The sequence below is a fragment of the Schistocerca piceifrons genome, chromosome 4, assembly GCF_021461385.2.
Source record: "Schistocerca piceifrons isolate TAMUIC-IGC-003096 chromosome 4, iqSchPice1.1, whole genome shotgun sequence".
Lineage (NCBI taxonomy): Eukaryota > Metazoa > Arthropoda > Insecta > Orthoptera > Acrididae > Schistocerca > Schistocerca piceifrons.
The window spans coordinates 566,481,865-566,497,604 of record NC_060141.1 but is presented as its reverse complement, the minus strand read 5'-3'; the positions used below and the strand labels follow the sequence as shown (position 1 = coordinate 566,497,604).

The window sequence follows — 15,740 nt, the reverse complement described above, 5'->3', positions numbered from 1 at the left end:
TGCAAACAACAAATAGAAACAGTAGATCACATCACAAGCGGATGTACAATACTAGCAAATACAGAATATCCCAGAAGACATGACAATGTAGCAAAAATAATACATCAACAGCTTGCCTTATAACATAAACTTACAAAACAACATGTTCCCTCATACAAGTATGCACCACAAAATGTACTGGAGACTGATGAATACAAATTATACTGGAACAGAACCATTATAACAGATAAAACACCACCACATAACAAACCTGACATCATACTCACCAATAAAAAGAAGAAATTAACACAACTAATTGAAATATCCATACCTAATACAACAAATATACAAAAGAAAACAGGAGAAAAAATTGAAAAATACATCCAACTGGCTGAGGAAGTCAAGGACATGTGGCATCAGGATAAAGTTGACATTATACCACTTATACTATCAACTACAGGAGTCATACCACACAATATCCACAAGTACATCAATGCTATACAGCTACATCCAAACTTATATATACAACTACAGAAATCTGTAATTATTGATACATGTTCAATTACCCGAAAGTTCCTAAATGCAATGTAACACATACCGTACAGTTAAAAGGAAGTGACACTTGATCAAGGTCCGCGTCACTTTACATTTTTAACCAGACTTAATGTCTGAGAAAGTAAAGAAATAATAATAATAATGTTGTTGCTGATATGCCAGTACTACAGGTTTCAGAAAAAGATAAAGAAAAATTGAATCAATTGGAAAGTATTTCTTTTTTAATGTTCGTTTTAGAGTCAATGGAAATATCACTGGCCCAATCAATGCTGGAGTCATCTACGCCGTATCAGTTCTTTTTTACTGACGAATTAACAGCAAAAATTGCAGGTAAAACTGATTTTTACAGCACACACAAAAACCCAAACAAAACATTTGTTCATGCCATTCATAATTTTATAGGCATATGCTTCATTAGCTTTTTGGCTCCTCTTTCCACTGTTTGACAATATGAAGTCACCAGACCCTGAGAATTTATATCATGACAAATCGTACAAAATTGGGCCTATCACTGTTCATGTGAATAAAAAATGTCTCGACTGCACTGAGCAAGCATTTGTCAATTGATAAACAAATTTTTGTAACCAAAACAAGGCACGACATGAAGATGTATAAGAAAGACAAACTACATAAATAAGAGGTATAAACTTTTTGTTTTATGTTGGCAAATGGGGTTTTCACACAAAACTGAAATTTACAGTGGGAACGAAAATAATCCAAACTTCAGAATAGATAATGAACGAGATATTGGAGCACCCAGAAACTTTGCAGTTCGCCTCTCAAGGGAAATTCCAAGGGACCAGAACTACAAGATCTATTTTTACTCATTATATCGATAAGGACCTAGTTGCATATCTATTCAAGCTAGGGATTCAACGTGTAGGAACGATACAAAAGAGTATAATACTAAACCGCACATTCCAAAACGAAAATGAGGTGAAGAAACAAGTATGTTGAGTGTTCTAATGACTACATTACTACCATTGAAAAAGTGGACATTTCTTCCATTTTGTCTGTTTCTTGTATACTTTTGGCAGCAAGATGGAAAAATCTGAATTGAAAACGATTGACAGACAGGAGAGAGAACACAGAATAGCACCATGTCCTGTTGTTGTAAATGGCATATTTCCTTTGCAACTTAAGTTTTGCTTATTTTTCCCTCATTAATTTTTTACTGCCGCAGTGTTATTCAGCAGAAGTGTGAAACAGTAATATTCTCTGTTGCGTTTCACTTCTTGCCAGTCACAATTACAAAAAAATTTAAGTAAAAACTTAAACAACAAAAAATTTCCAGAATTCTGTAAAATTCGCGGTTTTCTCCTGGATGAACAAATTCCCAAATTTCTCCTAGATTTCCCAGTTGTCCCATAGTATATACACCCTGTAATAGTATCATTTTCTATGCTGTACACAACTGAGAAGTACATTTCTGTTCCAAGCACCCTTTCACCACAACGTATTTTATTTTCTATTTTTGTCACTGTCTTATTTATGCGTCTGAAAATCCGTAATGAAAATCGCAAACACATTAGCATCCAGCCCTTCTTCTCCTACATGCCAAACATAACATACAATTGACCAAATAACAACAACTGGCTTGGGTTGCAGATACTAGTTGTATTGCTTGTATATCCATAATAAATATACAACACTTTCCTACTTCAGCTGCCTTTTCATCATTTGAATTGTTCTGCCTTGTCCTCTCTTTCTTCATCTTCTCTGAAATATTATGTAACACTAAGAAAAATAGAAAGCACATTCATTTTTCTTTAGCTGAAATTAACCAACATTACATTCCCTTATTTCTTTTACAAATTAATCTTTTAAAGCAGCTGGTTAAACATTACCACTAAATCAATTAATTTTGAATGCTCTGTACAATTTACTAAATGTGGAAAATGTGGCTCAAACTAAAGCTTACATGTAGAGACTCAGCAATACTGGGGTGGCAACTTGAGTATTTCATCTAAAAATTTAGAAACATTTTCTTTCAGTGTATTACTTTCTTCTTTCCAGTCCCTTCCTGTTTTGAAATAAGTATCCTCTTTATTTAGTTTAACCCACGTGGTGAGTGACCATACATAAATTCCTAAAGTTGATGGAACATTTCATTACATACGGGTAACATATCATATTATACTTTATAATTTATCCTGAAGATAACCTTTTGTTCCTGATTCTCTTACTTTGGTATTTTTGTTTAACTTTTTTCCAGTGAACCAATGTAGCACAATACACTTGCCATTGCTCGTAACCCATGTTGTTGTTGTGGTCTTCAGTCCTGAGACTGGTTTGATGCAGCTCTCCATGCTACTCTATCCAGGGCAAGCTTTTTCATCTCCCAATACCTACCGCAACCTACATCCTTCTGAATCTGCTTAATGTATTCATCTCTTGGTCTCCCTCTATGATTTTTATCCTCCACACTGCCCTCCAATACTAAATTGGTGATCCCTTGATGCCTCAGAACATGTCCTACCAACAGATCCCTTCTTCTCGTCAAGTTGTGCCACAAACTCCTCTTCTCCCCAATTCTATTCAATACCTCCTGATGAGTTATGTGATCTACCCATCTTATCTTCAGCATTCTTCTGTAGCACCACATTTCGAAAGCTTCTATTCTCTTTTGTCCAAACTATTTATCATCCATGTTTCACTTCCATACATGGCTACACTCCATACATATACTTTCAGAAACGACTTCCTGACACTTAAATCTATACTCGATGTTAACAAATCTCTCTTCTTCAGAAACGCTTTCCTTGTCATTTCCAGTCTACATTTTATATCCTCTCTACTTCGACCATCATCAGCTATTTTGCTCCCCAAATAGCAAAACTCCTTTACTACCTTAAGTGTATGTTTTCCTAATCTAATTCCCACAGCATCACCAGACTTAATTCGACTACATTCCATTATCCTCGTTTTACTTTTGTTAAAGTTCATCATATATCCTCCTTTCAAGACACTGTCCATTCTGTTCAACTGCTCTGCCAAGTCCTTTGCTGTCTCCGACAGAATTACAATGTCATCGGCGAACCTCAAAGTTTTTATTTCTTCTCCATGGAATTTAATACCTACTACGAATTTTTCTTTTGTTTCCCTTACTGCTTACTCAATGTACAGATTGAATAACATCGGGGATGGGATAAACCCCGTCTCATCCCCTACCCAACCACTGCTTCCCTTTCATATCCATCGACTCTGGTTTCTGTACAACTCGTAAATAGCCTTTTGCTCCCTGTATTTTACCCCTGCCACATTCAGAATTTGAAACAGATTATTCCAGTCAACATTGTCAAAAGCTTTCTCTAAGTCTACAAATGCTAGAAACATAGGTTTGCCTTTCCTTAATCTTTCTTCTAAGATAAGTCGTAGGGTCAGTACTGCCCCACGTGTTCCAATATTTCTACGGAATCCAAACTGATCTTATCCGAGGTCGGCTTCTACAAGTTTTTCCATTTGTCTGTAAAGAATTCATGTTAGTATTTTGCCAATGTGACTTATTAAACTGATAGTTCGGTTACTTTCACATATGTCAACACCTGATTTCTTTGAGATTGGAATTATTATATTCTTCTTGAAGTCTGGGGGTATTTTGCCTGTCTCATACATCTTGCACACCAGATGGTAGAGTTTTGTCAGGAATGTCTTTCCCAAGGCTGTCAGTAGTTCTAATGGAATGTTGTCTACTCCCGGGGCCTTGTTTTGACTTAGGCCTTTCAGTGCTCTGTCAAACTCTTCACGTAGTATCATATCTCCCATTTCATCTTCATCTACATCCTCTTCTATTTCCATGAAATTGTCCTAGAGAACATCGCCCATGCATAGACCCTCTATATACTCCTTCCACCTTTCTGCTTTCCCTTCTTTGCTTAGAACTGGGTTTCCATCTGAGCTCTTGATATCCATGCAGGTGGTTCTCTTTCTCCAAAGGTCTCTTTAATTTTCCTGTAGGCAGTATCTATCTTACCCCTCGGGAGATAAGCCCCTACATCCTTAAATTTGTCCTCTAGCCATCCCTGCTTGACCATTTTGCACTTCCTGCCAATCTCTTTTCTGATATGTTTGTATTCCTTTTTGCCTGCTTCTTTTACAGTATTTTTATATTTTCTCTTTTCATGAATCAAATTAAATATCTCTTCTGTTACCCAAGGACTTCTGCTAGGCCTTGTCTTTTTACCTATTTGATCCTCTGTTGCCTTCACTATTTCATCTCTCAAAGCTACCCATTCTTCTTCTGCTGTATTTATTTCCCCCATTCCTGTCCATTGTTCCCTTATGCTCTCCATGAAACCCTGTTCAACCTCTGGTTTAGTCAGTTTATCCAGGTCCGATCTCCTTAAATTCCCACCTTTTTGCAGTTTCTTCAGTTTTAATCTACAGTACATAACCAATAGATTGTGGTCAGAGTCCACATCTGCCCCTAGAAATGTCTTACAATTTAAAACCTGGTTCCTAAATCTCTGTCTTATCATTACATAATCTATCTGATACCTTCTAGTATCTCCAGGCTTCTTCCATATATACAACCTTCTTTCATGTTTCTTAAACCAAGTGTTAGCTATGATTAAGTTATGCTCTGTGCAAAATTCTACTAGGCGGTTTCCTCTTTCAATTCTTACCCCCAATCCATATTAACCTACTACGTTTCCTTCTCTCCCTTTTCCTACTATCGAATTCCAGTCACCCATGACTATTAAATTGTCGTCTCCCTTCACTATTTGAATAATTTCTTTTATCTCATCATACATTTCATCAATTTCTTTGTCACCTGCTGAGCTAGTTGGCATATAAACTTGTACTACTGTGGTAGGCGTGGGCTTCGTATCTATCTTGGCCACGATAATACATTCACTATGCTGTTTGTACTAGCTTACCCGCATTCCTATTTTTTTAAATTCATTATTAAATCCACTCCTGCATTATCCCTATTTGATTTAGTATTTATAACCCTGTATTCACCTGACCAAAAGTCTTGTCCCTCCTGCCACCTAACTTCACTAATTCCCACTATATCTATTCCCTATCCATTTCCCCTTTTTAAATTTTCTAATCTACCTACCCGATTAAGGGATCTGACATTCCACACTCCGATCCATAGAACACCAATTTTCTTTCTCCTGATAACTACGTCCTCTTTAGTAGTCCCGGCCCGGAGATCCGAATGGGGGACTATTTTATCTCTGGAATATTTTACCCAAGAGGATGCCATTATCATTTTACCATACAGTAAAGCTGCATGCCCTCGGGAAAAATTGCGGCTGCTGTTTCCCCTTGCTTTCAGCCGTTCGCAGTACCAGAACAGCAAGGCCGTTTTGGTTAGTGTTACAAGGCCAGATCAGTCAATCATCCAGACTGTTGCCCCTGCAACTACTGAAAAGGCTGCTGCCCCTCTTCAGGAACCACACGTTTGTCTGGCCTCTCAACAGATACCCCTCCGTTGTGGTTGCACCTAGGGTACGGCTACCTGTATCGCTGAGGCATGCAAGCTTCCCCACCAACAGCAAGGTCAAGGTCCATGGTTCATGGAGGGGGGGGGGGGGGGGACCATATTTGAAATATTTTACTATATTTCTCCTCAGATACTGAAGAACATGTTCTCTCCTTCCTTGATTTGCAACAGAATTTTGATAATCATATTGTTCCACTTTCCCTAGGTCCTTTTGTTATTTCAATTTGGTCTCCTTTTTTTCTTATGAACAGCACTTCTATATTCTCTCTCTTTTGGGATCAACTTTCTTCCTCTGCTTTCTAGAGTTAGGTACAGATCATGTACTTCTGAGCAATAAGATTCCTCTGCTGTTTAGTTTCATAGGTAGTACCAAATCTATAAAAACCCTGCCTTCTAAATTATTTACATTTAAGTTAGTAGATACTGGAAGTTCACTTGCTGGTGGGAAGAATGCTGGCAGTACACCTGGAACGTCTGGGCATGAAAATATACCAGATATGACATCATTATATTCTGAACTACTTACATTTAATATTCTAAAACTGACATCTCATTTGTTGGTGAGAATGATGCTGGCAGTACTGTTGGAACTTCTGAGCAGGAAATGTCAGATAACTGTACAGCCATCTTCAACATTCTAGCTGCCCTTGATTTGGAATTATTTACTTGCCTTTAAGTTTCCTCCAACATCAAGAGAAACCTCCAGAAAATTTGATGACTGGAAGTACAATTTATACAATATGTGCTTCTGGACCACACTGTACAATTATTATACACCAGCAGCATGGTATTACTATGATCTACACAGAGAAGTGTCTACGAAATTAAAATTAAGATTTGGTACGACAAAACAAAATAAGATCGAGAAAAAATAACACAATTCAAATTTAAGTTAGCCTTGTTTTTGTTGGTGAACTCTATTTTATAGTTAGCATGCCTTGTTCTTGTGTTCTTACTGAAAATAGCGTACTTAATTATTTGTGTGCTTAGCGGTTTTGGGTGGTCTATTTAATCTTCTGCACACATTAGATAATAATCTGCACAATTATTAATTTACTGCATATTAATCACTACACTACAACACTGTTAAATAATACAAAGAATGTTGCCCAGTCACCAACAAACTCTTAATAATTATTATATTGGCACTATGACAGAAGTGTAAGAAATATCCAAGCAGAAGGTTTTGAAACTTTGCAATACGAGAGTAATCCCAAAAGTAAGGTCTCCTATTTTTTTCTAAGTACATAGACCTGTTTATTTCTACAATGGTTTACATCAGTTTACAGCTTGAACATTTAGCTATTTTTCGACATAATCACCATTTCTGTCGGTGCATTTTTGTTTATTGTATGCACATGTCATACCAGCTTGCCGCCCTACTGTTCAGAAAGTTATGAACCTATTCTTTCACCTCGTCGTTGGAGCTGAATCACTTTCCGGACAAATGTTCTTTTAACCTAGGGAACAGGTGATAGTCACTGGGTGCCAACTCAGGACTATAGGGTGGGTGGGTGATTATGTTCCACTGAAACTGTTGCACGAGATCAATGGTTTGCCGAGCGATGAGTGCGTGAGCGTTGTCATGGAGAATGTGCACGCCTTTGCTCAACATTCCTCTTCTCCGGTTCTGAATTAGCCGTTTGAGTTTTTTCAGAGTCTCACAGCACATGTCAGCGTTAATTGTGGTCCCAGTGATTTAGCTCCGATGACGAGGTGAAAGAAGAGGTTCATAACTTTCTGAACAGCATGGCAGCGAGCTGGTATGACATGGGCATACAATAACTGCCACAGTGTCTACAAAAATGCTTCGACAGAAATGATGATTATGTCAAAAAATAGCTAAATGTTCAGGCTGTAAAACATTGTAAAAATAAACAGGCCTATGTACTTATAAAAAAATAGGGGACCTTACTTTTGGGATTACCCTTGTAGAAGAGCTAAACATACCTACATGGGCTTTTCCATCTTATCTGAGATACATTTCTTAACTTGTAGAAATAACCAATTCAAAATTGACAATTTTTGAGTTACGAGCTTTTGCAATCTTAACAACAGTATGCTTTGGCTTTTGAGGATTCATTGTCCATACACATACCAGCCAACCTCCAAAAACAAAAAAATCAGGAGACTGAGTTTTACAAACCAAGAGGGAAAGATAATCAAAAACCATGGCTTATTTTCAGTATAATCCCAAGACAATTGATGTTAGTCTTTTTTCTAGACATCACAAAGCCATATAATGAATAAAAAAGACAAATGAAAGCACTAGCACTACCTGAAATGTTGATTCCATATCCCTTATTTGTAGCATAGCCCAGGTAATCGTCATTAGGTTATGATGTTCTTGGTTTAAAATAAAATAAAAAAAAATGTGTTTGCATAAATCAGTCTCCACCATGTTGTTTTATGAATATAATAGAGGGAAACATTCCACGTGGGAAAAAATGGTAGATTGTAACCGCCCCCGGTGTAAAACCTGTCCCTTGCACTCTCCCACCACCACCTACTCCAGTCCTGTAACCCGGAAGGTGTACACGATCAAAGGCAGAGCCACGTGTGAAAGCACCCACATGGTTTACCAACTGACATGCTTACATTGTGAAGCCTTCTATGTGGAACTGTCCATTCACATGAACGGACACAGGCAGACAGTGTTCGTTGGTAATGAGGATCACCCTGTGGCTAAACATGCCTTGATGCACGGCCAGAACATCTTGGCACAGTGTTACACTGTCCGGGTTATCTGGATACTTGCCACTGACACCAACCTATCAGAACTCCAGAGATGGGAACTTGCCCTTCAATATATTCTCTCTTCCCGTTACCCATCAGGCCTCGACCTCTGCTAACTTCTAGTTGCCGCCACTTGTACCTCACCTGTCATTCAACAACATCTTTGCCTCTGTACTTCCGCCTCAACTGACATCTCTGCCCAACCTCTTTGCATTTACATATGTCTGCCTATATCTGTATACGTGCGGATGGATATGTGTGTGCGCGCAAGTGTATACCTGTCCTTTTTTCCCCCTAAGGTAAGTCTTTCCGCTCCCGGGATTGGAATGACTCCTTACCCTCTCCCTTAAAACCCACATCCTTTCGTCTTTCCCTCTCCTTCCCTCTTTCCTGATGAAGCAACCTTGGGTTGCGAAAGCTTGAAATTTGTGCGTGTGTTTATTGTCTCTATCAACATACCAACACTTTCGTTTGGCAAGTTACAGCATCTTTGTTTTTAGATATATTGTTTTATGACATACACACAAAATTTATGCAAAAATAAAGCATTTCAGGGATTCCGGACATGATTTCTACTGATCACAAAAATGTTGAGTAATAAGCGACTTCATTTCAGCACAATGACAACAAACAAATATGCCCAAACAGAGTAAAACATTGAACGATATGAGTATACATTCTACAAAACGTGCAGGAAATACAAAAAATAACAATTGATGTACACATTATGGATGACTTCCCGATTTTTAGAAACTCTGATTAAAAACAACTAATGAGTGAAGGACTTCCGACCATGGGGGGGAAAAAATGAAAATAAATGTCTTAGGTTTGATGATAATTAGCTAAAAATCAGGAGAAATAATGGAATAACTCTGAGGTGGAGGAAAGTGGAAAGCTGCGAATTTGGAATGTATGCATTCATGATCACTGGTGATTTGTGGCAGAATGATTAATAGAAAATTCTATCATGCTTCCATTAAAGAAATCACATACAGATTCATCTCAATTTGTCATGAATAAATCCTGCTGATGCCACTTCACTGACTTTGAAAGGAGCTTCTAGTATTTAGTAACTGTATGGTGAAAATAGTAAAGGTAAAAGATTTGACAACTTTGCAGGTGTGCTAAAGTTAGGACATGTGTGTACCAACAATATGGAAACCACACCCAGAAATGAAAATGAATGAATACACAGTTACTTGCAGTCTACATACAACTTCCTTCCTTTATATCTTTCCACTTGTACAAACCGCTATTTTAATGCACTGTCCCACACAGTTTCAATACAAAATATTATCAATCTGTGTTTAGAATGCAGCATATATAGTAATCTGCATAAATATTTTCAGTAACCTTAAGTTATAAATATTTAGTAAACCTCACCTCCTCAATGAGTTTAGGATCCAGACAGTCACCATTGTCATCAAACATCATTTCCCACGTGCATTCATCAGGATTCAGTCTCATTTGTGTAGGATCTGTTGACACGGAGTTGTCAGCTGAAGGTGTAATTTGCTCAATTTGTTTTTCTTGAGCTGTGGGTCCAGACGTATTTCCAACACTGTTGTTACTACCTGATCCCTTTGAATCAAGTGATATACTTGGTTCAAGCAAACTGTCACTGTTGTCTGAAATAATAAGTACATCAGATAAGACACTGCCCTCTGACACAGGAGCATTCTTATCTACATCCTCCACACTGTCCTTTGCAATATTGGCATTCTTGTCTTCTACCTGTTCTTGAGGCACTTTCTGGAAGAACGAATTTTGTTCACTTGTATTGCTACTTGTTTCCAAAGTTGGCTTATGTGAAATGTCTTCCACTACACCCAAGTCCCTACTTTCTTGTCCCAGACTACAATCTTTCATATCTTCTTCTTCTTCTACTGATCTCTCCCCTACATTTACTATACTCTCTTCAACACTATCTACATTTTTTAGTGAGTCTAAATTAGGGGGACATATACCAACTTCAGAATTTTCATTTATGGTATCTACACAGTTTGAAATATTACAGTCGCACAGTCTTAACGTCCTATTACAAGTTTTACAACAGTCTTCCACTTCTTCATGAAAGTCAGTCACAGTTTTAGCACTTTCCAGTACTGGTTCACTTACATTTTCAGCACATAAACCAGATGGGAAATCTGTTCTGCATCCACTGATCTCACATTCATGTTGTTCTCTTTGCACTTCATCACAATGGCAACAATCTTCTGCTAAACTGTTGGTGTGAGTTACGGGGACCGCACATCTACTAAGAATCTCAGCAACGCACTCTACTCTTTCCTCATTTTGACTCTGGTCCGAAATTACTTCTACACCAACTTCCCCACAAATGACTCGATCCCTTCGTTCACTGCTTCTAGTTAGAGCACTTCTATCAGCAGCAGCGGATGGTATATCAATATTTGTTTCATAAAAATTATCCACATTTTTATTATTGTTCTTGTTATTAGAAATAATACTTAGGTCCTTTCTATCATCACTGGCAGGTTGTAACTGCTGGTGGCATGAAGATTTATCATCAAGTTGTTTAGTTTTAGATAGTGTCCGACGAGAATCCTTGTCATCACCAGATTTCTTTGCGCTTGAAGTCTTTTTGTTTTCAGGTGGTGTAGAACGTAATGCAGCTGGTGACCTTTCATTATGTTCTGGAGTTGCAAGAATCCGTTTTGCTCGAGGTACATAAACCTGAATATCTGGCCTACGTTGCTTCGCCGGCCTGGAAATAAGACTGAAATGTTAATGACAATGCAATTAACATCACTCGCAGACTAAAAAATGTTAATTTAATTGTATACTCTACTGAAGTACAAAATGCTGAATGAACTGTAGTAAATTAAAATGCCAGTCTCAGTAGGTACCAAATCAAAGAGGTGATAACTGCCAAAACAGAAAATTAGGGAAATATTTCAGATTCCTCTAAAAATGTGTTTGGCAGCTTATTAAATTAGGATAAATGATTTTACCACCAAATGTGCTGTACTGTAAATAAAATTTTCATTAATGATATAAAACAGATTAATTACTCCTTTTATCAGTCCTGTCTAAAAATGGATGAGAGATTTATTTGCAAGTGATAGTACAAAGAGAGAGACATTTATGTTTTCATACACATCAAATACATGAACACTAAGAAAGAACGAACTGGGAAACTATATTTTCAGTATTTTTCTAACAGTACAGTAGTAAAAAAAAAACAACCATGTAATTACCTGTTCATATTAATGCAAGGAATCATGTTTCTTGCTCTCAGCTAGACCAGATTCTCAAATCACAAGATGAGTAACTTTTTTTGCTTACTAGATAGCCTGTTCTGTGAACTGGGCTGCTTTATAGCCCTTTATTTTGATGTACTCTTTCTGTGTTTCTTTACTGGCTCCAGAAAATCTGCCCTCCTCAAATTCACATTAAGGATTTCTGTGATTCAAACTATCAGTAATAGAGATTGTGAGTTCACAAAACATTCTGAGCTTCCAAGACAGATGTATGGCCACTGGGCTAGTAATTAAATATTGGTGTACAATACTGTGAAAATAATATTGTTTTTATTCCATCCTGGATTTTCCACTGTTTAATACAGGTTTGCAGCCATACATTTTTCTGTGAAACAGCCACTTATCATTCTCTTTTGTAGGACAGCTACAGCAATTGTGTCTGTTGTGAACTATACCTGGCTCAGAATAACAAAATGACTGACATCTAGCTGTTCACAGGGCTGCTACCATAGCCATCCTACTTGTCTCCTCATTTACAAATCAAGGAAATCAAACGACTAGCTGGAGGAGGTGAACCACGATAAGTTTTCTGAATTGGTTCAAGAGGTAACTAACTACTGGGAAACTTAAATCAGACATCTGTGATTGCAATGGATAATGCCCCATACCATTCAGTTATTAAAGATAAAGCCACAACAATGGCAATGGAAAAAGCCAACATTGTTAAATGCTTGAAACTCCACAATGTGAAAATTCAGGACGATTAATACAAGGTGGAGCTCATGAAAATATTGCATAAAAATAAGCCACAATTTCAACAGTATGTTGTTGATCCAGTAGCTAAAGAACATGGCCATAAGATTGTTAGGTTTCCACCATACCACTGTCACTTTAATGCCATTGAAATGATTTGGGCACAAATTAAAAATTACATGCCAACAAACAACAGAAGCTTTACTGTGGTAGAAATTCAAAGACTATTAGAGGAAGCAGTGGCACAAACAATGCCAAGAAATTTTTTACATCACACAGAAACCACTGTTAAAGAAACATGGAAAAGTGAGATGACTGTCGAGAGTAATATAGAAAATGTAATTCCAGTGGCTCGTCCATGGACCATAGCTCCAATAAAGACAGTGTCAAGGAAGTGATTCTGAACAAAGTGGCATTTACCCTTTGCCTTCACTGATGTTTATTTTTTTGTCTGTATTTCTTATTTTTGACTGAATGGTGTGTACTGCAGTTGCACAGTAAATCTCATCTCATGATTAAGGAATACTCCTCTGCACAAGTACGACACTCTGCATGCACACTACAATGATTGGTAAGTACTCAAGCAGTTTATATTATTACAATGGTGTTAGTTATTGTATTTACACGAACGATTCAGATCCATTTTAACACCCCTTACGTATTGAATACGACAAGTGAATGTGAGTCACTCTGAGTATTGTAGAAACAGTGCACTTGCTGTTGCTTTTGTTGAGATATAGAAATATCAGGAACATAGAATCATTTTATACATGGGAGTACGTTTGTTAAGCCACAAGGATATAACGAACCTGTAATGTGAACTCATTACCGCACATTAAAAGGTGGCGTGACAAGATAGTCTGAACTGCACAGCTATTACTGCTACAGGCACTGGGAAACTGATATCATCGCCTCCTTCCACACTCAACTGTGCCTTGCTGTCAATCACTCTGTTATTCTGATTCAGGCATACTTGTAACTGACATGTGAAAGTCACACACATTCTAAGATTAGGATCACACCACCACCATTTCGTTGCTGGATAAATATCTCCTTTGTAGTTACTCATGCACTACAGCCTTTGGCTACACAAATCAATGTCACTCCTGGATTTTATTCTAATGTTGTGTATGTACTTTCCATTAAGTTGTATGTCATTTTTTACTCCCTTGGAATCTGGCATAGAACTTCTTTGGTCTATCTACCATTCATTTGCCTGGCTATGTGTCATTGTAATAATGCTCACAATACACACCTCTCCATTGCTTACTGGGCAATCCTCAATCTTCACATCCTTTTTCACATTAAAAGTCCATGTCTCAAGTCAAAACTATTAATACAGAAGATGCCAGAATCTTCGTTTTATCCAAAAGAGAGAGAGAGAGAGAGAGAGAGAGTTTATTGAGCAAGCACTGTACCAGTAACGGAGCTTCGTGTGTAACGGAGCAGAAAGAATCGATGGTAGCACAGGGTTAATATGTTGAGACGAAAGCATTGATTTCATGTCCTAGAAGTGGTAAATGTATGGCTACAGTTGCTGGCCACTAACAAGACGTCTTCACTTCAATTCCCGTATGGAGCTCTCAATATCCACCTTATCATCCTTTTTGCTGCACTTCCAACATACCTTAGCACATACATAATTCAGCACAGACCATAATTTAAAATAATATACCCTTAAAGAAAGATACTGTATGCACACTAAGAAGACTCTTGACAAGGTCACTAACAGGAGTTGGAGCACTGAAACAGGCCAAATGATGCTGACCAGTACTGACCACTTTCTGGTCACTGCCTAATTAAGTAACAGATAAATACTGTGTGTAAATGTGTATTATCTACCATTTGCAAATAAATAAAATGTGGAGGTAACAATTGCTGTAATGCTATCTATAACCGAGAATGAAATGAACTTATTAACTGAAATCAAACAATGGAAAATCCAGGATGGAATTTAACAATTTCTTTTTATTTTTATTTCTCTCCTTTCCGCTACTTACCCCCTCCCCCCTTCTCTCCTGTCCTCCGTCTAAACTGCAACACTCCCACCATACTATCCATACTATCCCTCCCCCTCCCCGCCCCAGCCTCCTCCTTACCCCCACCCAGTCGCCACTTCCACCATGCACTGGTGCTGCCGCTCGCAGTGTAGTTCCAGCTCTCAGAGACTGCAGATGTGTGTGCAAATTGCACTTGCATGAGTGTGTGTGTGCGTGTGTGCGTATGTGTGTCTACTGCTAACAAAGGCCTTAATGGACGAAAGCTATGATTGTGTGAATCTTTTTATTGTGCCTATCGCGACTCAGCACCTCCGCTGTATTATTAACTGAAATGTTAGATACCATATTTACTCGAAACTAAGCCGCACTCGAATTTAACCCGCACCTGAAAAATGAGACGTGAAATCAAGGAAAAAATATTTCCTGAATCTAAGCTACATCTGAAATTTGGGACTCGAAATTCAAGGGGAGAGAAAAGTGTTAGACCGCACCTCCAAATCTAAACAAAGTTGGTGCATTATAACATGAGACACAATTTATGTCGAATGGATGAAAATACGGCTACCCTTCCTTTTTCACGTGCTTCATCTGGTTTGAATCCATTGCTTTGATCTGATAAGTGTCATTCTCTTTGTCATAGGTGTGAAAATGCATTTTTGTACTGTGCCATGCATTGTTTGTCGCATTCTGATAATGAGTGTTTACGACCTGTTGCTGCTCGTGGCATGGCTTGCCTTTGTGCGTGCTACTGCTTACAATAAAAAACCCAGAGAGAGAGAGAGAGAGAGAGAGAGAGAGAGAGAGAGAGAGAGAGGAATTTTCTCATTAGCTAAACAATGGCAATGGCAAGACACTGCTATTTGTTGTTACTTCACTGCTGCTTTCTTTGATAATGACCAACAAGAACCAAATAATAGACTGTGTATGATAGATGTTCTGAGCGAGAGTTGGCGAAAATTTTTCTCCGTATGAAAATCTTTGCAGATGCCTCTTTAGTACATCACATTCGGCACAGAAATTAGAGTCATCTTAGATTTAAAA

General features: G+C 37.9%; 1 protein-coding gene across 1 annotated transcript in view; it reads right to left on the bottom strand.

Moving 5' to 3' along the window:
- LOC124796003 overlaps positions 1-15,740 on the bottom strand; it is a 190,006-nt gene that overhangs the window by 19,701 nt on the left and 154,565 nt on the right. The window contains exon 6 of the mRNA XM_047260086.1: positions 10,109-11,450. Within this exon, the coding sequence (XP_047116042.1) occupies positions 10,109-11,450 (1,342 nt within the window). The remainder of the gene's footprint in view (positions 1-10,108; positions 11,451-15,740) is intronic.